This window comes from Mixophyes fleayi, chromosome 2 (genome assembly GCF_038048845.1).
Source record: "Mixophyes fleayi isolate aMixFle1 chromosome 2, aMixFle1.hap1, whole genome shotgun sequence".
NCBI lineage: Eukaryota > Metazoa > Chordata > Amphibia > Anura > Limnodynastidae > Mixophyes > Mixophyes fleayi.
This window is the reverse complement of record NC_134403.1, coordinates 38,335,151-38,357,200: the sequence shown is the minus strand read 5'-3', so window position 1 is coordinate 38,357,200 and position 22,050 is coordinate 38,335,151. Positions and strand designations below refer to the sequence as shown.

General features: G+C 43.0%; 1 protein-coding gene across 1 annotated transcript in view; it reads left to right on the top strand.

Annotated features, from left to right (window-relative positions):
* Window positions 1-3,121: 3,121 nt before the first annotated feature.
* Window positions 3,122-22,050, top strand: part of ALKBH8 (alkB homolog 8, tRNA methyltransferase) — a 46,225-nt gene continuing 27,296 nt past the window's right edge. Inside the window, exons 1-3 of the mRNA XM_075198822.1 lie at window positions 3,122-3,145; window positions 11,013-11,153; window positions 21,524-21,764. Coding sequence (XP_075054923.1) covers window positions 3,128-3,145; window positions 11,013-11,153; window positions 21,524-21,764 — 400 coding nt within the window. The 5' untranslated portion in view covers window positions 3,122-3,127. The remainder of the gene's footprint in view (window positions 3,146-11,012; window positions 11,154-21,523; window positions 21,765-22,050) is intronic.

Genomic DNA, 22,050 nt, shown 5'->3' with positions numbered 1-22,050 from the left:
ATATATATATATATATATATATATATATATATATATATATATATCATCATCATCATCATTTATTTATATATAGCGCCACTAATTCCGCAGCGCTGTAGAGAGAACTCATTCACATCAGTCCCTGCCCCATTGGAGCTTACAGTCTAAATGCCCTAATATAGACACACACTCACACACCGACACAGACAGACAGAGAGACAGAGACTAGGGTCAATTTTTTGAAAGCAGCCAATTAACCTACCAGTATGGGGGTTTTTTTTGGAGTGTGGGAGGAAACCGGAGCACCTGGAGGAAACCCACGCAGACATGGGGAGAACATACAAACTCCACACAGATAAAGCCATGGTCGGGAATCGAACTCATGACCAGGGCCATCTTTTCCAATGGGCACGACGGGCAGCTGCCCGGGGGCCCCATGGGCAAGGGGGCCCCATAGGCACGGCTCTTAATGAGAATAAATAATCCTGCAAAAGAAAAAAACCTGCAAGGGTCACTGAGCAAGTACATCTATCTCTATCTCTATATATCTATATCTATATCTGTATACATCTATATATCTATATCTAGGGGCCCCGGTGCACTGCTTTGCCCGGGGGCCCATAATGTTGTTAAGATGGCCCTGCTCATGACCCCAGTGCTGTGAGGCAGAAGTGCTAACCACTAGGCCACTCTGCTGTATATAGACTATACCTACATATACTGTATATAAAAATATGTATAAATATATATATATATATATATATATATATATATATATATATAAGTTAACCTGTGCATGATACTCATGCATTCTAGTCAAATCAAGCTACTTAAGGTGTTAAAAAGGTTCTTGTCATGCATTTGGGCCTAGCCCAGGCCTCCTCAGGGGAAGAGCGTTACTTCCCGATGCATGCGCCCTTTTTTAACGTGGTTTTGTACACATGTCACCACCTCATCATTTTTCTCCATCACCTCATTCTTCATCTTCATCGCCACATCCTTCATCAAGCTACTTAAGGTGTTAAAAACTCCCCACTGTCACCCCCGGCAACCACCAACCACTCCCAACTGTCACTTCTCCTTCAAGAAATATATAGGTCAGTGTATAACTCTGCCCAGTAGGTGGCGCTGAAGCTTGTTTTTTTTTTTCACACACGCCACTAGGCATTTATATAGTAGATATCTCCCCTATGGGGTACTTAGCGTTTTTAACAAAAGAGGAATCTGAAGGGGATCCTGAGGGGAGAAGTCAGCAGAGCCCTGTCAAGCAGTCTGTGTCTGATCGAGTCGCTGCCCAGTCCTGTCAGGTAGAAAAAGGCGGGAAAATCTCCCTCCTCGGGATCTTCCACTGAGCAGCCGGCAGTCTTAAACTACCCCCGGCTGTCTTCTTTGTCATAAATTAAACCTCGGACAGTTCAGTCCTGTGAGCATATATTGTGCCTCTCCTATCGCTCACTCGGGACTCCTTCCGCATCCACAACACCTCCTGCGGCTATAGAGATCCAAGCCCCCCCTCCGCCTCAGCGGGGGACTTGGTATCTCCCAACCTGTCCGGCCCTCAGACGGAGTGCAACACTCTCTGCCTTATTGCAGTGCCGGACCCGTTGGGGCAGAGTGATGACAGGCGCTTAGCGCTGTCACCGCTCACTAAAGACCACACAAATCGTGTAGTTTCTTTTTCTTTTTTTAAAAAAACCCACCTTCTTTCTTCTTAAAGGAACGGAACTTTGTTCCATTATAAATATCTATGAGGAAAAAAATGTTAATAACATTAAAACCTCACCTACACTCATTTGAAAACTAATAAAAAATAATAAAATCTAACACTAAACAGTAAGTACTGCTAAGCAGTACCAAACACAGCCCAGCTCCTTGGGCACTTAGACATAACTGAGGTGGATGGGGTTGCAGAGGGGAGGAGTCAGCAGCAAGTTTAGTTCTTAACTGTTTAAATGCCAACTCCAACGTCCTCAGACAACCCCAAGGTAGCAGTGTCCCCCAGAATGGATGATGGAGAAATAGGGGTGTTTTTTTGGGGAGAAATGCAAGTTTTTACTGATATTTCTGCATTGACATGGCGTATAAAACAGCTGTCATTCCATAGTAATCGTCCATCATTCCACGTTATGAGACTTGTGTGGTGGGGTACAGGTGTGGGAGAGCGCATATGCAAAGGGATTAGTGTGTGGGGTTAGGGGATATGGGAGAAATATGGGTGTTTTTTTGGGAGAAATGCAAGTTTTTACTGATATTTCTGCATTGACATGGCGTATAAAACAGCTGTCATTCCATAGTAATCGGATGTCATTACATGTCATTCCACAAGTAAAACATGACCAAGAACCCAGTGGCGCACGCAGTACCCCCCTCCGCTAAAAAAGTGCCCTACATATAGGCACTGTACTATACAGCAGCCGCGGCGATGTCAAAGAAGAGTCCGCGGCGGTGCTGTATTGTATACGCAGCGGACGCTTCGACAGCGCTGCGGCTGCTGTATAGTACAGTGCAGCCGAAACGGAGCAGCGCATGCGCGGCAGCTCTCTAGGGTTTTTGTTTTTTTTCAGGGGTGGAGGAAACCCTCCCTGAAAAATCCTCCGTGCGCCCCTGGTACCTTAGCAATAAGTGTGTGGAAGATATATTTAAGAAGTATAAGATTTTCTAAAATATACATAAAATTTCAATTTGCTATCATAGAAGTCTATTGGCATTGATTTTAGCAGACAAGCTGTCATTCCTTTTAGTACGTCCTGTGAACTGCAGGAAATCCTCCTGATCATCCCTTTCTGTGATCATCCTTTTAATAAATCCCCCTTAAATGTATTGGCAAGTGCACAGGGGTAACATTTTACTTACTACGAACGTTTCCTATTGATTTACATGTATGCAGTGGCGTGAACAATGTGTTTTGCTGGGATTTATTCACTTTACCATATAACGTAAATAAATAATCGAAATGCAAACAGATAAATCTGTAAAAGCGAATGAAAGTAGAAAAACAGGACTACATCTCCTCCAAGATAAAAGTAAATATAATGAAACAGAACATATTGCACAGCATTATCCCGGAGACATTCACTCAGCTGCTGTGTAGGCAATCAGAACTCTGCTGCATGCTGGGAATTGTAGTTTTTAGACTCACTTCCTGGCCATGGCTTCCTGCAGTAAGGTAACGTGCAGTTATAGTGCAAGCAGACTCTTGTCTCACAACAATGGGGTTATTGGTCATAGAGCATACCCTGTAGTGTTAGGTGTACAGACAGACGGTGGTCCTGGTATTAAGTCTGATTATTCATGTGTGGCCAGTCAGACATTTACATTGTCTGCTGAGTGATTCTATACTTTAGCTGTGATCTATATAATAGGTGGAAGTAACCTGGTTTTCCAGCTCTTGTGTGCAAAAGCAGCTTCTGGAAAAATGCAAGCCCCAGCATGGCTGGCAGGGCATGCTGGGACCTGCAGTTCCCCAGCATCTACACAGTCACAGGTTGCATACATCTTGTTTGTATCATGCATACTGCATGTGTAGGAGCAAATGTGATACCAACTGCATAGACCTAAATTGACCACATGGAGAAGAGTATTTTCAGATTAGGTAGGAGTCATACACAGCGCTAGACATTCAAATTAACGTGACGCCATAATGCTGAATGGCTTCCTAGCATTTTTACAGTAAGTACGGTAAAAAATCTGCTCGTTTTTCCACGCACCTCTATGAGATTTGTCTGAAAAATTACGTGCGAAATGTCTCCGGGCGCGGAGACACTTCGTACACAATTAAATCCCCCACTTAAAAAGATAATTGGCATAAAACATGTTCTACATTATGGAGTTATACATGCTAGAAACACTAGGTTTTAGACACACCTTTCAGAAATGGCTGCCCGTGATCAGGTGATGTAGACTATATTATACATTACATTTTCTTTTCTTTTATTTAGTCATTTATTTATTGCCAGCATTTTTTTTTATTTATTTTTTTTTAACATATTTTCTTAGGGAATTTTTCAACATTTAAATAATATACAGATTAAATTGCATTGATCAAACAACAAGTATAGTGCGATTAAGAAAATCAATAAAAAAAAGAACAATGAAGGCAGAGACAAGGAAAAGAAAAGCAAGGGACAGTTAGGGAGAAGAGAAGGAAGTCTCGGTAAAAGGGGAGAGGAAAAAAAGGCATGTTAGCATGGAAAAAAGGGGGGAGGAAGAAGAAGGGCACCTGGCCTGGCATCTAGGTGTGCAATAAGTACTCCGTATGCGGTGTGTAACTGATATTAAAAGCGTCAGTTTCAGCATTAATCGGGTCTTGGTGTGTCTGCTCCATAGGAGGATAGCCAAGGGTTACAGGGTGTTCGAAATTTGTTGGGGTGGCTGTTGATAGTGCTTGTGATATGTTCACAGTGGTAGGTCTGCCATATTCTATTAATCACTTCGGGTAGCGTAGGGGGTTCTGGTTGTTTCCAGCTTGCCACTAATGCGCATTTGGCAGCTTTGTGTATGTGGCTCACAAGTGCCATTGTATATTTATTAGTTTCTGGCACGGGTCTGTGTAGTAAAGAGTAGGAGGGGAAAAAGGAGGAAGTTGTATTGAGGTGACTCTATAGATTAGACTGTGAATTCTCTGCCACAATCCCACGGCCCTGGGGCAGGACCACCAAATATGATGAAATGAGCCCTCTTGTCCACAGGATCTCCAGCATAAGCTAGAGGAATCAGGATATATGGCCAAATACCATCTATGTAGTAGTTTATATGAGTTCTTTTTAGTTCTTACACAGATAGAGCTCTTGGCGACTCGTGTCCTGATCTTAGCCCATTCATCCACCTCTAGTTCCATATCGAGGTCTTCTTCCCACTTCGGTTCGTAGCGGTCTTTGACAGGTTGACAAAATGGTACCAAGATATTGTAAAAAGTGGAAATTAAGCCAGTGAGGAGGGACTCATTTCTACAAAAAGTTTTTAAAGGTGTAAGTTGGTATATAAGCTTGTGTGCTGGAATTGATTGGTATAGGTGTCTTAATTGAAGATATTGGTAGAAACGGTCATGAGGAATGTTATAACATCGTTGTAAGTCTACAAATTCAGGGAATATCCGCATAGGCGCTATGTTAGTAATAAATCTGAGACCTCATCGGGACCAGGAGTGTTGTTACCCAGGTGGAAAGGCTGGGTTGTTCCACAGTGGGAACATAACTTCCGGATTTTTCAGTAGTTGGAATGTACGGGTACTGTAATCCCATAAACGAGTGGTGGGTGGGAGTAGAGAGACTGGCGGTCTATGTTTGATTGATATGTGGTGGGTGGGAGTAGAGAGAGTGGCGGTCTATGTTTGATTGATATCCACAATAGTGTGTAGAGCGAGAGTAGGTGTAGTAGATTGGCCTCAATGTCCACCCATAATATTGTGGAAGATGGGGAGTAAAAGAGGACTGACTGAGTCAGATGTGCGGCAATATAGTATTTGGAGATGTTTGGAAGGCCTAAACCTCCTTCCGAGTTTCACCGGTAGAGCGTACAAGCTCGCACACGGGGTTGTCTGCCCGCCCGCCCAAATAAATCTCACAATTTGCTTCTGAAGGGTCTGATGCATAAGGGAGAGTACTCGGACAGGTAAGGTCTGAAACAAATAGAGGATTTGTGGCAATAGATTCATTTTTAACGCTGTTATGCGGCCAAGCCAGGAAATATATAGTCCATCCCACTTCTCGAGGTCATGTTTAAGTGAGTCCAAGAGCTGGGGAAAGTTGCCTGCGTATAGTTGGTTATAATAACCCGCTAGATACGTCCCCAAGTATTTGAGCTTATCCAGTTGCCATCGGAAATTTGATTGGCGCTCCAGGCTATCTAATAGGTGGGAAGGTAGATTGAGAGGGAGAATTTCCGATTTGTCCACAATGATCTTGAAATTAGATACTGCACCATATTCGCTGAGTTCTCTTTGAAGAGATGGGAGGGAGGTGAGGGGGTTGGTAATTGTAAGTAGAATATCTTCTGCATACATCGAAATCTTGTAGTCAGTTATTCCTGGTTGAATTACAGAGATTGTCAAGTTGTTGCAAATACGGGACGCTAGTGGTTCCACCGTAAGACCAAATAGTAAAGGGGAGAGTGGGCAGCCTTGTTGGGTACCATTTGTAATAAGAAACGAGGACGATGCGGCGCCGTTTGCTAAGACCGAAGCTGAGGGATTGTAATAAAGAGATGCCAGCCCGCATAAAAATCGACCTCTAAATCCCATTGCAGCCAGAGTAGCTCTCATAAAAGGCCACGAGACCCTGTCGAATGCCTTTTCTGCATCAAGAGACTCCACCACAGCTGGAACCTGAGCCCCGTTTTCTATCTCAATTATGTACGTTACATTTTCAAAAGTGATCATGATAGGCGTATTTGCCAATAAGTATTTGTGATACTTCCCTACTTTTGTAAAATATTTTCAGGGAGATTGTGCGATTAGGCGCCGTGAGTTGGGCATATCTAATGCCATCCAGGAACGTGTCCAGCATGCAGGTGGAACTAAATGTACTGTGTGTAGCATGTCACCTGATGGAGTTTGTATATGGGTGGCACTTTGCCAGAGGCTGAATAAAATTTATGGAAACACCAACGATAACCAAGCAGCCAATTACAGCCACACTGCTAGATACTTAATAAGATCTCCCTTACAGAAACATGTGGGCCCAATCACTTGTGACAATGGGGTCAATAAATAGAACAAAGCAAAAAAAAAAAAACCTTATAGCTGCAATTAAAGTTTTATAGCGTTGATAGGGCTTAAAAAATAGGCCCTGCAATTTGTACTATAAAAAAAATCTCTGTATCAAACTTTAACCAATATATTTTAGACTTCTAATAAATTACTTAATAAAAATTGACGTGTATCACAAGTCTTGTGCTGGCTCACTTGAGCCACGAAGATCTTCATTCTTCTTGCTGTTCCCTGATATACTGGCTCATGCACCTGTGTTAGTCCAGACTCGTGCAACGTCGTGTCATTACGTGTGCACACGCGCGTATGCCATGTGGCAGTTTGGGACATGTGCAGATGTAGACTTTTCTTTTAATGGGGGTGGGGGGGTGGTTTAGAAGAGACCCTCCTTAATCTCTGTTGTTGTAAAAAATAAGACCAGGGGGTAAATGTATTAATCAGTGTGTCTGTCAGATTGCGGTGGCCATATTTAAAACAGCAATTTTATTAAAGGTAAAACCCGGCGAGTTTTAATAAAATTGTCGTTTTAAATATGGCCGTCACAATCGCCGAATATCGACGATTTGATATATCTGCTGCTTAATACATTTACACCCAGATCTCTGATGGCAATATAATAGAGTCCTGTCCCCTTCCTAATCTTTGTTGGTGTAAAAAACAGGCTCCAGATCTGTGGGGGTAATCTAATTAAATTAACCCTCCTGTGGTTCCTTGCTGTCTCTCAGCGTGTTGTATGGGCCATGTGACAGCATCCTGCACTCTGAATGGTGTAGACTTCCAGTCATTCACCAATCAGAGACACTGTTATACCCAGTAACTGTGAGCCCGCACCCCCATGTCTGTGCCTGGCGGGTGAGATGCTACCCAGCTTCTCCAATTGTGTTTAAAACCAGGGAGGATCCTCTGCCTACCTTTTGGCCCCAGGCACATTTAAGTTGTGTGCGCTAGTCGGGCCATCCCTGGTTTGGGAGGTACAATGGTGTTCCAGACAATTAGCGTTCTTCTGGCAATTATCCCACTACAAAGGAAGAGTAGCCACCTGTGGTGTCCCTTATATTGTCTGATATAATAATAAATAGCATTTAAAATTCGACCTGATTCCATGGCGTCGCTTACGCAGGGTGAAACTTTCATTACCAGATTTGTGAAAGCTTGTACTGTACTTTTACCATGTAGTTTGTGCTGTATATTTAGTTTTTATTTATTTTTCATATTTCAGACTTAACCGGGCACTTTTGACTGTTTCTCCTCAGTGTTTACTTTTTTTTTTAAACTGTGTTTTAATAGGTTTTACACATTGTTCTATATATGTTTGTTAAGCCCCAGTCTTATTTTATTATGGTGTTTGTTCCCAATAGTATACAATGTGGTGTATGATGGCGCAACATACATAAATATTAATAATAATAGTAATGGGGCTCCATTAAATCACAGGCATCCAGAATAACGTATTTACATTTGTTATTCAGCTTATTGCAGCACTTTCCACCTGTCTCTGACATTCCTAGGTTTTGCAGATTTATCTGGTTCCTTTTCTCTATTATATTACCAGCTGCCCAACACAATTGTTTATTGTTTTGATTGGTGAATGAAGTTCTCAGTGTATATATATTCTTACCTTGTATATTGCAGAAGTTAAAGGGATTGTAAACCCTCCTAGTTATACACAACTGGAATTATGTATCAATAAACTCTATAGTTGCCAGATTGCACCTAACGGACTGCACTGAGGTTGAAAATAGAGGGAGAGATTCAATATTCCTTAACTTTTGTAGCAAAGTTTAGTAAAGCTGGCGGACAGGGGAAAAAAACACCCGTAATAGTTTAGATCTAAAACTGACTCACTGACCCAAATTAAAAGAGCAATCTTGTTAATACCAGTGAGACTGATGAAATTGTATGTGTTGTCTGATATTGGGGGAAATTTGTGCTACATTTTTAAAAACAACACTATGTCCTATGCAAATATTACACATGTGATGCTGTCCTAAGCAAACACCTCTAGAATAGTAATAAGGAGCACCAATCTACTCAAATCATAAGACCTCTTAAATAAACTAATCTGGCAAAATAAACATAGGCTCCTGATTAAACATAAAATGATATCTTATAATTGTCAGCCATATAACATAAAAACATCTATAAGTAAGTTTAAACAAACATAACCTCAGTGGGGAATACTGAAAATAATAATATTCATTGGAGAAATAGCCATAAAACTTACATGGGCAAATACAATGACGGTAGGTTGTATGGTAAAAGCAGCCTAGTGCTGTATGTTTTCTTTTTAAAACACGTAAGAGGATTATTATTATGACTTGTATATATATATATATATATATATATATATATATATATATATATATATATATAGCACTAACATATTATGCAGCTCTGTACAGAGAACATTTATCATTCACATCTATCCCTGCTCCACTGGAGCTTACAGTCCATATTAGTCAGCAGTCATTAACCAGAGTACCCAGAGGAAACCCATCAATTACAGAGAGAATAACAAACTCCACACAGATAGGGCCATGGTAGGAATCGAACACAGCTCCATGAGACTGCAATGCTAACCACTGTGCTGCCCATGATGCTTCTCTATCTTGCATCATTCTGTGCAGTAGATAAGAAGACCTTGTGTTGTTGTTTTCTTAGTGTCCTCAATAACACAAATGCTTCGGCATTGCAAGTGATATCACAGCAAGCGTAATAGTGTGATTGTCTGAAAACTGGTGGTGGCTATATCTGTATATGATGAAGTATATATATATATACCCATAACATATTAACATTTCTGCATCTGGCAGTAATAGAAAAACTGAACAATGTGTTTTATCTTTGTTCTTCTTATATAAAAACAAAACTACATTTTGAGGTATAGGAACCAGCTTTGAAAAATAACACATTCTCATGCTCTCATACAGCTAAGGAGCAATGATTCACACACAGATACAAAATGTGAGATAAATCCTGCAGCTATTTTTCCTTTAAATACTTCATGCAGAGAACACTGTATAGGTAGAGGTATAATCCTGCAGGGACTTTATTATATCTGGTTTTACAACACCCCCAAGTGGCAATAAACAGAATTAAAAGATTGGAGCAAATTATGTTGTTCCTAAAATCATTTGATGTCTGCACCTATGTAGAGTTGTCATCCTCGTTTCATCTAGGGCTCTTAGGACTGACTTGATGACTAAATTAAGCCGACATCATTCATTCATTCATCCATCGTTACCAATCTGGCATGGATATCTGATCTAGCAGCCAAAACCACCCCCTTTTATGGCTATACCTCTCCCTGGTGTGCCCTGATTTACCTGTATGTCACCACTCCTGCTAGTATCATACAGGGAATCACAAACTGCAGTATATAGGAGAGTATAATATGTATAATTGGCAAGTATTATAAGCAACTATTGTCCTTGTTAGTCTATCTTCTATGGGCAGCACAGTGGCTTAGTGGTTAGCACTTCTGCCTCACAGCACTGGGGTTATGAATTCGATTCTCCCTGTGTTTGCTCCAGTTTCCTCCAACACTCCAAGAACGTACTAGTAGGTTAATTGGCTGCTATTAAATTGATCTTAGTCTCTCTATCTCTGTGTGTGTGTATATTAGGGGCAGCACGGTGGCGTAGTGGTTAGCACTTCTGCCTTACAGCACTGGGGTCATGAGTTCAATTCCCGGCCATGGCCTTATCTGTGAGGAGTTTGTATGTTCTCCCTGTGTTTGCGTGGGTTTCCTCTGGGTGCTCCGGTTTCCTCCCATACTCCAAAAAAATACTGGTAGGTTAATTGGCTGCTAACAAATTGACCCTAGTCTGTCTGTCTGTCTCTGTCTGTGTGTGTGTGTGTTAGGGAATTTAGACTGTAATCTCCAATGGGGCAGGGACTGATGTAAGTCAGCTCTCTGTACAGCGCTGCAGAATAAGTGGCGCTATATAAATAGAGGATGATGACAGGCTCAATTTATTAACTGATATAAAACATGCCTTTTAGCTCAGTTAATTAATTGAGTCCAGGTGAATTCAGTCAGGAAGTGAGTTCTAAGTTCTGGTACAGACGGAAAGCGCCTGAATCCCGGATGTTTATTACATGTCACAGGAAATACATTTATTGTTATTAGATCACATTAGGTTCCTTGTGACTCAATTCAATGAATTAACAGATCATGCACAATAAGAGGATAATTTTATCTTAAAATAATATCTGTTAATTTCCTCCTTAGACCTCACAGATGAGTTAACCCTTAGTCAGCTGAGTAGTTAAAGTATTCATTAGTAATAATATATGTGTGTATTTTATGCTGTTGTCCTCACAGTCAGAGCAAACGTTTGAGCCGGCCGGTAACACAAGACCAAAGCTGAGCAAAGAGGAGAAAAAACTGATTAAAAAGCAAGCGAAGGCCAAGAATATTCTGATGAGACATGAAGGCATTGAGACTGTATCACGTCCAACAAAGGTGACTCAATGTTCCTTGTCTGTTCCTTGGTGGTGTCTTTGTGTCTTACCCTTCCCTGTAATGCTCATATTATTTATCTTGATGTATTACTAGAAGATTTATCTGTTGTTGAGGAGTGGACAACATGGCGCAATCTGTTGTTTAATTCTTCTAGGTGTAAAATAATGCACTTGGGTATAAAGAACCTGTACTCAGAGTATTGTAATGAGATTCCTCCAATTCTAAACCCAAGTGGGCAGAAAAACCTGGCGCTGACTATACCAGTCTATACCTTGTATAGTATAGATGCAAAACCGATTCAAATAACAATTAATATACTTAGGAAAAAAAAATGCTGCTTATTTAAAGAAGTTGTTGTTTTTTGTTTGTTGTTTTTATTGTAATGAGAGTATAATGATGGCTCAAATCTGAGAATTATTGGGGGCAACTATTTCAGGCAATTGTAAAACAAGTTCTGCATGTAAAAACCAGACTGAATGAACTGGGTGACAGTTGATAAGGTAGTATTGATTTGGTTCAGGACAAAAATACAGCAAAAGAATAAAAGGGCATAAAATAACAGGAATGTCCAGACTAATAAAACACCACACTTTGCTCTCGAGAGCTGCTGCTGTGTCATACCCGTGTAATTATTTCTTCCCACTCCCTCGCTGTTTATTAAATCATACACAAGCCGCGGGTAGTGGCAGGAATGTCGCTGTATCAGACACCGCACTGCTCGTGAGTATTGGTCCAGCCCACAAAATGACTTCCTCTGCCGCGTATAGGTGTGGTGAATGTGCAGTGTGAAGACTAGAAAAGGATGAGTGATTTGAAGAACCCAATTTCAATGGATAGGAGAGAATGGGGTGAAGGTCACACATAGATTCTGAGGAAGATCGGAGTTCACTTCTTCTGTAATGCAATCAAATGATGGTAAGGTGAAGGGAGAACAACTGGGAAATGTGAGGATGGGTTCTACTTTGTTCCTTCCCTTCTATTTCTGGGCTATAGAAGAGATTTTCAATTGCGAGATTAAATTGCTGCATGTGTTTATATCTGATGAATCCTATGGCTAGAGATGCTGATGGTACAATGGCCAATACACAGTGATTCAAACTAATTTGAAATTTGCAGCTGGTGTTCAGCGTTCGCTATTTGCAGTTTCTTTTTAAATTCTATTTAGATAGTCTAAATTATGTATTTTAACTTTTTTTATTACTTGAACGGAGAACATTGTGGCGTTTGAAGTTTAAATTCAGCAGTTCCAGGTCCAGTGTACCCAATTAAAACCCTTAAATTGTATCAAACATGTTGAAGCCTTTCTTAAATTTAGATCAATTTTTTACATCTATTTTAAAAAATAATTTGGGCAAATTCAACAAACTGCTTTGGGAACATTAGCAATATCTTGTCTCATTTCCCACTCTGCATCACACACCTCCCAGAACTTTGCAACATGTTTCAGCTGGTACATTAGTCTTTATGCACAAGGCTGTTTATAGAAGTACATGTGACAAGCATGGTTTGTTTGTACAGTAAATATCATTTCATGAGATGTAAAACCTAAACAAATATATTATGCTTTATGTTTGAGAAGCAACCTGACCACCATGTTTTGGTTTTGGATGTGGTTTTGGTTCTAAAAAGTGATCGTGTTTGGGTTTTGTTACAGGTTTTGCCCAAAAATCCTGAAAGGTTTGGTTTTGGATCTGGATGTAATTAAAAAATGTGAAAATATGTAAAATGATGTGACTTTGAGCTGTTTTTGCTCCTATAATACTATTTATAGCATTTATAGTTACTTGCAGTCTATTTTCTAATGATCTCTTCACAACTGTCCAAATTTTCACTAATTTTGGCCACAGTCTGCAGCCATCTGTCTGTTTAAAATTAGTGACAGAGTAGCGACAAAACTACATGGAAGTTTACTAAAAGATGCAATCACCATTCCTGCCTTAATTTTCTTTTAATTCAATTCCATATATCACTTTATAAGTCAACGTGTCCTACATTTGGACGTTTGTCAAGACATTCACATAGAACAACAGAAAAGACATAAGTTAAAAAAAAACATGTAGTTACCGGACTTCTTAGGCAATCCCAGAGTGTCTTTAGCTGTAGTTCATGGTGATAGTCTACATATCATTGCAAAATATATGAGGCAATGGCACCCTTGTATTCTCTATGAGGCACTCATCATCATCATCATCATCACCATTTATTTGTATAGCGCCACTAATTCCGCAGCTCTGTACAGAGAACTCATTCACATCAGTCCCTGCCCCTTTGGGGCTTACACTCTAAATTCCCTAATACACACACACACACACACACACACACATATACACATACACACACACACACACACACACACACAGACAGACACAGACTAGGGTCAATTTGATAGCAGCCAATTAACCTACCAGTATGTTTTCTCTTACATCCATCTGGGGGACACTCCTTAACCATGGGGGTTGAGTCGGGGGGAGGAGTCTGGCACCCAAAGAGTTAACTTTTTTCAGCTGACAGCATATCACCCCCGCCAATTCCCCACATACCTCAATTTGAATTGGGTGCCCTTGGAAGAAGGTCGCAGCTGAAGAGCTCCAAAAGAGACAGGGTTCACTGGTAATAGGTTTTATCCTTTTCTTTTGCAAGTTTTTTTCTTTTGATAGCAGCGAGAGGCTCCGTGTACAATGGAGCTGACTCGTGGGAGAAGCGCTGGTCAGGGGGGGCGGCCCAGCTGACAGAGCAGGAGAGTGAAACGCTTCTCACAGCGGGAAGCAGTCAGCAAGAGACTCTCCACGCTGATGCAGGACGGGCGCTGCCATTAGGCAGAAAGCGCCTTTACTGCTGAGGTTCCCCGGAAGCCAGCTGGAGTATACCAAGTTCCTCCTCCCATGGGATGGCAGTGAATTCTTGAGGATGGCGCGCTAATGATAGCGCTAGCGGGGAACACATTCTAACAGGTTTTCTTTTAAGATAACAGAAAGGGCAAAACGCTGTTAAAGTAAATAACACAGAAGGAGAGCCAGTGGAAGGGGAATGTGTTTGAGGAACACCGCTTCCCCCTCCCGCTGAGTGAGCGAGTGGAAGATCCCTTTTGGCGCCAAGGTTCAAAAGGAGGACAGTTGCAGCAGTCATTTGAAGAGAAGTGCACTGTTGACACATATCTTCCCCGCTGATTATTACTTTTATTTCTTCTGTGTGTATGTGTGTGCATGTGTAAGACATGTATATTATAAGACAATGATGTGTTGAGAGAACTGTTGTTTATAAGAAAACTATAAAGTTCTCCAAGCCTGTCTTATTTAAATCAGAAATACTATGATATGTTAAATAACCTAATCTGTATTTTCTGATAATTTGGAGAAGTGTTTGTGAATTTTGAAACGTGATTCAGTTTTTCTTATCTTGTGATGGCAGATAAAAGCAAAACAACACGTACCAAACATAATGTCTGTTCAAAATGTAATGTTAAATTAACAAGTGAACGGCTGGGGGGGGGGGGGGGCTCTGTGCGGCCTGCACTGTGGCTCCTATGAAACAGCCTATAGACACCTCCACCATAACGGTAGATCCTCCTGAGTGGGCGGCTGCCTTAACACAGGGAGTTAATACCCTTGTAAGTCTGTTATCTAAACCAGTTGAAATCCCATCTACATCTGTGGCTTCTCAGGGTATAACAGTAGGAATGACAGATGAGTCATTTTCCCCAGGGGTCGGGTTAATTCCCTCCCCAACCCCCCCAGGAGTTTCCCAGATAGGAGAGGTGGGTTGGTCAGCGGTGGCTAAAGGCCTGGACCGGCTTAACCATCTACTGGAGAACCCCAGACACAAGCGTAGTATTAAAAGACGTAGACCAGCTAAAGCGCTGTGGTCAGTGTCAGACTCTGAGAGTTCCTCAGAGGAGGAGGGGGAATTGTTGGACGATTCAGATGTGTCCATTATAGAGTCCGAAGGAAACTCTAGGCACCAGGGTTTGGACGATCTGGTAAAAGCAGTTAGTCAGACCCTGGGGTTTGTTGAAGTAGAGGAGATGAAGTCCATGGACCGCTCTCTCTTTAAGAAAGCTTCAAAGCAGGTGGTCAGGTTCCCTCCCTCAGCTGAGTTGAGGGATATTGTAGAGGCCTCTTGGAAATATCCAGATAAGAGGTTCTCTATGCCAAGGAAGTTTGGCGTATTGTATCCCCTTCAGGAGGAGGATATGACCCGTTGGGAACAGGTGGCGAAGGTGGATGCACCTGTGGCGAGATTGGTTCGCCAGACTACACTACCTGTACCCGGGTCAGCGGCCTTACAGGACGTGACTGACAAAAAATTAGAATCCCTGCTGAAGTCGATCTTCTTGGCCGCTGGTACTAGCCTCAGGCCAGCATTGTCCTCTACCTGGGTAGCTAGGGCCATGGAAGTCTGGGCAGGGCAGTTAGAGTCTGCCTTGCAGGATTCAGATTTACTGCCTCTGGCCATGCAGTTAATGGAGGCAGCAGGCTATGTATATGAAGCGGCCCATAATTCGGCCTCCATAGCTTTGTCTATTTCAGCTACAGCTGTAGTAGCTAGAAGGGCGTTATGGTTAAGGACTTGGAATGTGGATTCAGAGTCTAAAAGATCATTAGAATCCATCCCGTATACAGGTGGGATGTTATTTGGTCCAGAATTAGACTCTTGGATTTTACAGGCTTCAGGGGGCAAGAAGACGTCCTTGCCTGTAAATACTCCAAGACCTAGGGCTAGGCCTAGGTTTAGTTCTTTCAGACAGCCTCCTTATGGGGGCGGGTCTGGCAGAGGACAGACTACCAATCAAGGGGCCGTGAAATCCAGGAGACAGTCCCGTAGGGGAAGGTCATCCTTTGCCCCTGCGGCGCGGAGAGCTTCTTCCGCCAAGCTGCCGGATAGACCAGCAGCTTGACTACCATCCGCCTCTGGTTACAGAGGGTGGGGTGGGAGGACGGCTGCTTGGGTTTGCCCAGCAGTAGACAAGGTCCTCGGTACACGAATAGGTCCAGGATATCGTGATAGGATTCATGGGGCCAGCTTACCTCAAGTTTTGGTTACCTCGCTGGCTTCTGTCAAATCAGAAAGAGCTCAGGGCTGTCGATTTGCTTCGTTTAAATGAAGCTATACAGGCTTAGAATTTCCAGTAAGGGAAAAGGTTTTAGTCACACCCATTCGGGGTGCTAAGGCCAGACGGGTCGTTTAGTCTATGACCGAACTTCTGGAGTCTGAAAGGGTCACAGAGAATCTCTTGTCTAAGAATGAGTTTCTTGAGACTAGTGAGGGACTTAGTACGACGCAGCAGAATGTTGTCTCCACAGGACAAGAGGAGGTCCTAGATGGAGGGGACAGGCAGGACCCTGTCAGACAAGAGGCTGTCAGTAGCCAGGTCTGTGATGGTGACATCTTTCGCGACCTTACCCTGTGCAGGGTTCCACCCCAGAGGAGCATTCCAGTGTTCGAGGTACCATTGGAGGAGGTAGGTCCTCAGCTGGTGGTTGATGGACAAAAACCGAACAAAAGGGAAGGTCCCAGAGTTCTGCGCAAGAACAAGGGATCCACTGGTAGTGGACGTCCTAGCAAGGCCTTGGGGCTGCAGGTAAAACCTGCCCCACAGGGTCCCGTGGAGAGTCAGTCCGGAGGATCGTCCAGTCTTTCTGGTACTGCCAGTAGGGTTGTGAAGAGATCTGCTGACCTTGGGACAGTTCTTGCATCAGAGGCTGAACCAGCTGAATTTAATGGCAGAGCCCTAGAATCCAGTCTGTGGAGAGCGAGAGGTTTCTCGGGGGGTGTAATAGGCACTCTGCTGAATGCCAGGAAGCCAGTTTCAGCCAGAATTTACCACCGTATCTGGCATATATATATATAAAGTGGTGTAAGAAGAAGTCTTACAATTCTAAAACCTTTGGTCTGGCTAGATTTCTCGCCTTCTTACAGTGTGGTTTAGAGGCCGGGCTTAAACTTGGAACCTTAAAAGTTCAGGTATCTGCTTTGTCAGTGTATTTCCACAGACGGCTGGCGGAGCATCCGGATGTTAAGACTTTTCTACAGGGAGTGCTTCACATCCAGCCGCCCTACTTACATCCTGCGGAGCCTTGGGATCTTAATCTGGTCCTTAGCATGTTGCAGGAGCCTCCCTTTGAACCTCTACTCTCAGCAGAGTGGCGGTTCTTGACATGGAAGACAGTCTTCCTGCTTGCTATTGCCTCGGCCAGAAGGGTCTCGGAGCTGGGAGCTTTATCCTGCAAAGAACCTTATCTGTTTTTTCATGAGGATAGAGCAGTTTTAAGGACTGTCCCGTCATTTCTCCCTAAGGTGGTCTCAGGTTTCCATATTAATCAGGATATAGTTGTTCCAGTGTTCAGAGAGGAGCCTCAGACTCCTGGAACAAAGACAAATAAATGTTTGGACGCAGTGAGGGCATTACGTATATATGTTAAGAGATCTGCAAAGATACGTAAGACAGATTCTCTATTTGTATTATTTGATTTTTCCAAGCGGGGATGGCCAGCATCTAAGCAAACTATTGCCAGATGGCTTACCCTGACTATCAGGGAGGCTTATGTCCGTATTAATCTCCCTGTGCCGAAGCGTATTGTTGCCCATTCTACCCGGTCGGTTGGGGCATCTTGGGCGGCTCGTAATGGAGCCACGGCGGACCAGCTGTGCAGGGCAGCCACCTGGTCCTCGGTCCATACCTTTACAAAATTCTAAAATTCTAAATTCTAGCAGCAGTGGGCATTCACGGTTGACAAGCAGGCAGTGAATCCTTTCCGGATGCTCTGATTGTATTTTAGCACAATCAGAGCGGCCGAGCAGCATACTCTACGTGAGAATTTATATATACAAAGCAAGTCTATGGATTCTGTAAGCAAATGTTTTAAATCGCCAGTTTTGGCGCGTAGAATCGAGTCGTGTTTTGTATCTACTCGGAACCTAAAATCTGGGATCTGTCGAAGTTCTCTGATTCCGAGCCGCTCATCTCTAATAATAAGTCATAATCATGTGCAATACTAAAACATATGTGTCTGACATATCCATCTATCCTCAGGACATTGTCACATTAAATCTCCATTACAATATAAATGTATGTCTGACTGTTACAGCTTGTGATACACAAACAAACATGTTCTGCATCTGACATCTTATTATATTCATGCTTTTCTCTGTCGGAACTGACAGGGAAGGGCCCTTGGTGCATTGATAGCTGACAATAATCTTCTGTAATAGTAAATAATAAAATCACATGTACTATTTTTAGTTGGAAAATTGTTGTACTTCCTTGAAATATGAATCCTGTGCTTAGTGTTTTGAACATCATTGAAAATTCTGATACTGTATTTTTATCTTTAGCAACTCATTAAATATTTTTGTGTTCTTTCCTCCATTTAGTTGAGATAAAACAGTTGGGTAAATTGCAGACAATATCTAACGAACGAGAAAAGATGGGGACATGTACAAAGTATCCCTGTCGTGTCTAATAAACCTATTTGCATTTAAAAAAACAAGAAAACAAAAAGGCCGCAAATGTTGACTTATTATTTAAATTCAGAACAATCTATGGAACAGAAAACACGTCTTATTTAATAATAGTAAAAAAATAATAATGTGTATATACTATACATAATATTATAATATATTATAATGTACCGTATAAACTTGTGTATAAGCCGACTTTTTCAACACATTTTTTATGCTGAAAAAGCCCACCTCGGCTTATACACGAGTGAACTTACCTGTTCTCCGGTCCCTCAGCTCTTAACATCCGCAGTGGAACGCATGTGCGTTCCACTGACAGGAAGTTTGGCATTTGGAATGCAAACTTGCGTTCCACTGCGCTCTCTCTCCTCTCTCCTCTCTCTCCTCTCTCTCTCTCCACATAAAGATCAATAACACTGAACTGTGCAGATGAGACTTAAGCCCAACAGTATATCTGTGCAAATAGCAATATACCACTAATTCTTTTTTAATAAAGAAAGGTGCATATGTCCAAAGAACCAGTCAGATTAAAAATAAATCAATCATTTAGTGGCTAATCAATCAAAAACACACATGATATAAAAATGTGTAAAATAAAAATGCATATACACATGTAAATAAAAAACATCATAATGCAGCGGTTCCCAAAGTGAGCTCCCAAGGGTGCCGCGGCGCTGCCACTGGGGTGCTGCGACCAGCCAGAGGAAAAAAAAGAAAAAACACTTACCAATCCGCGCGGCGCCGGGATCCAGCATCCTTCTCTCTCCTGCAGCTTGTCACTGATTGTCGGGCGCGCTGCAGGAGAGAGAAGGATGCTGGATCCCGGCGCCGCGCGGATTGGTAAGTGTTTTTTCTTTTTTTTTTTTTCTTCTTCCTCTGGCTGGCCGCGGCGGAGGGGGGGTCAGAGTGGCTAAGAGGGGGTCAGAGTGGCGGAGGGGGGCAGAGTGGCGGCCAAGTGAGAGAGAAGCATAGAGAAAGGGGCAGAGAGTGAGTGGCAGAGTGAGAGAGAGTGGCAGGGGCAGAGTGGCAGGGGCAAAGTGGGAGGGGGGGCAGAGTGAGAAGGGGGCAGCGGGGACAGAGTGAAAGGGCAGCGTGAGAGAGGGCAGAGGGGCAGAGAGAGAGGGCAGCGTGAGAGAGGGTAGAGGGGCAGCGTGAGAGAGGGCAGAGTAAGAGGAGGCAGCGTGAGAAAGGGCAGAGGGGCAGAGTGAGATGAGGCAGCGTGAGAGAGGGCAGAGGGGCAGAGTGAGAGGAGGCAGAGTGAGAGAGGGCAGAGGGGCAGAGTGAGAGGAGGCAGAGTGAGAGAGGGCAGAGGGGCAGAGTGAGAGGAGGCAGCGTGAGAGAGGGCAGAGGGGCAGCGTGAGAGAGGGCAGAGGGGCAGCGTGAGAGAGGTCAGATGGGGCAGCGTGACAGGGAGCAGACGGGGCAGAGTAAGAGAGGGCAGAGTGAGAGGAGGCAGCATGAGAGAGGGCAGAGGGGCAGAGTGAGAGGAGGAAGCTCGAGAGAGGGCAGAGGGGCAGAGTGAGAGGAGGCAGCGTGAGAGAGGGCAGAGGGGCAGAGTGAGAGGAGGCAGCGTGAGAGAGGGCAGAGGGCCAGCGTGAGAGAGGGCAGAGGGCCAGCGTGAGAGAGGGCAGAGGGCCAGCGTGAGAGAGGGCAGAGGGGCAGCGTGAGAGAGGTCAGACGGGGCAGAGTGAGAGAGGGCAGAGTGAGAGGAGGCAGCATGAGAGAGGGCAGAGGGGCAGAGTGAGAGGAGGAAGCGTGAGAGAGGGCAGAGGGGCAGAGTGAGAGGAGGCAGCGTGAGAGAGGGCAGAGGGGCAGAGTGAGAGGAGGCAGTGTGAGAGAGAGCAGCGGGGCAGAGTGAGAGGAGGCAGCGTGAGAGAGGGCAGTGTGAGAGGAGGCAGCGTGAGAGAGGGCAGAGGGGCAGCATGAGAGAGGGCAGAGGGCAGCGCTGAGAGAGGGCAGAGTGAGAGGGCAGACGGGGCAGCGTGAGAGGGGGCAGAGGGGCAGCGTGAGAGGGGGCAGAGTGTGTGGAGATGAAGGAGGTCACAGTGTGAGTTAGTTGTCAATTATTCTTTGACAGAAATATAATTGAAAAAAATATATAAAAATATTATTTTTTCCTTGGATCTATGCGTATTATTTTTGCATACAACTAAATAAGTATTTCTGTCCTGACCTAAATACTACTTATGTTTTTTTGACCCAACTACTTCTAAAACAGGACTGCTCTGTAATTATTTTGGAGAGGTGCCTTGAAAAAATTATGGAGACTCTAAGGGTGCCGCGAACTGCAAAAGTTTGGGAACCACTGTCATAATGAATAAATCTAAAAAAAATTCCAGTAGCTGATGCATTTCCCACCCTAGGCTTATACTCGAGTCAATACGTTTTCCCAGTTTTTTGTGGTAAAATTAGGTGCCTTGCCTTATATTCGGCCCAGCTTATACTCGAGTATATACGGTACATTATTTTGTATATACATTATTAATAATTATAACACACATAATAATGTATATATTTCCTTTATTGTGAGCAAGTAAAATAACTGAGGTACAAAAGGAAACTCAGATATGTCCTTAAAACACTATAAAATTTACTTAGGTGGAGAAAAACCTTTAAAGTTATTCCTGGCGAAATAAAGACTGTGATAAAATAGTGAATATCGTCCTGGCCTGCTGAATCGAACCTCTGGAAATGAAAGGGTTAAGCTTCTCAGCAATACTGTAGTCATAGAGGAAAGTATAAATGGGGTATATTGTCCAAAAGCTGCTCAGCAAACAACCCCATACACGTATACTTATTTCTCTGTGCAGCAAAAAGTAACAGAAATCCTAAATGCAGCAAAAAGGTACATGGTAACAATATAAATGAAATCGATATGGTATGTTTTGGGTTTTTTTGCTTCTTTTGTTTAGAGCCTGGTTATTGCCAATGGAGGTCTGGGGAACGGAGTGAGCAGACAACAACTTCTTGATGTCCTGCAGAGATGTGGATTGGTAGAATCGCTTCTAATGCCTCCAAACAAGCCTTACTCATTTGTCACCTATTCATCAACCGAGGAGGCCATCAATTCTTACACGTCACTCAGTGGTCAAGACATCCCATCCGGTGACTCGGAACAGAAAATCACTCTCTACATGAGCTTTGTTGATAAAGGTATTGGTTTTCTGGGAGCCTTTTCTTCTGTAAGTGGTGTTTCTGTTACATCAGACTGTTCTCATTGAAAGGAGTTGCGTAGAGCTAGATGGAACTCACGCTGTGATGTTTTATTCTCAATGTAATTTAAGAGAGAGAAAAAAATATCGGCTATTTCAGGGCCAACGTACTCAGCACTAAATAACATGGGAATTTATATATACAAAGCAAGTCTATGGATCCTGTAACCAAATGTTTTAAATCACCAATTTGTTAAAAAAAAATTGATTGTGTGCGGTTGAGTCTG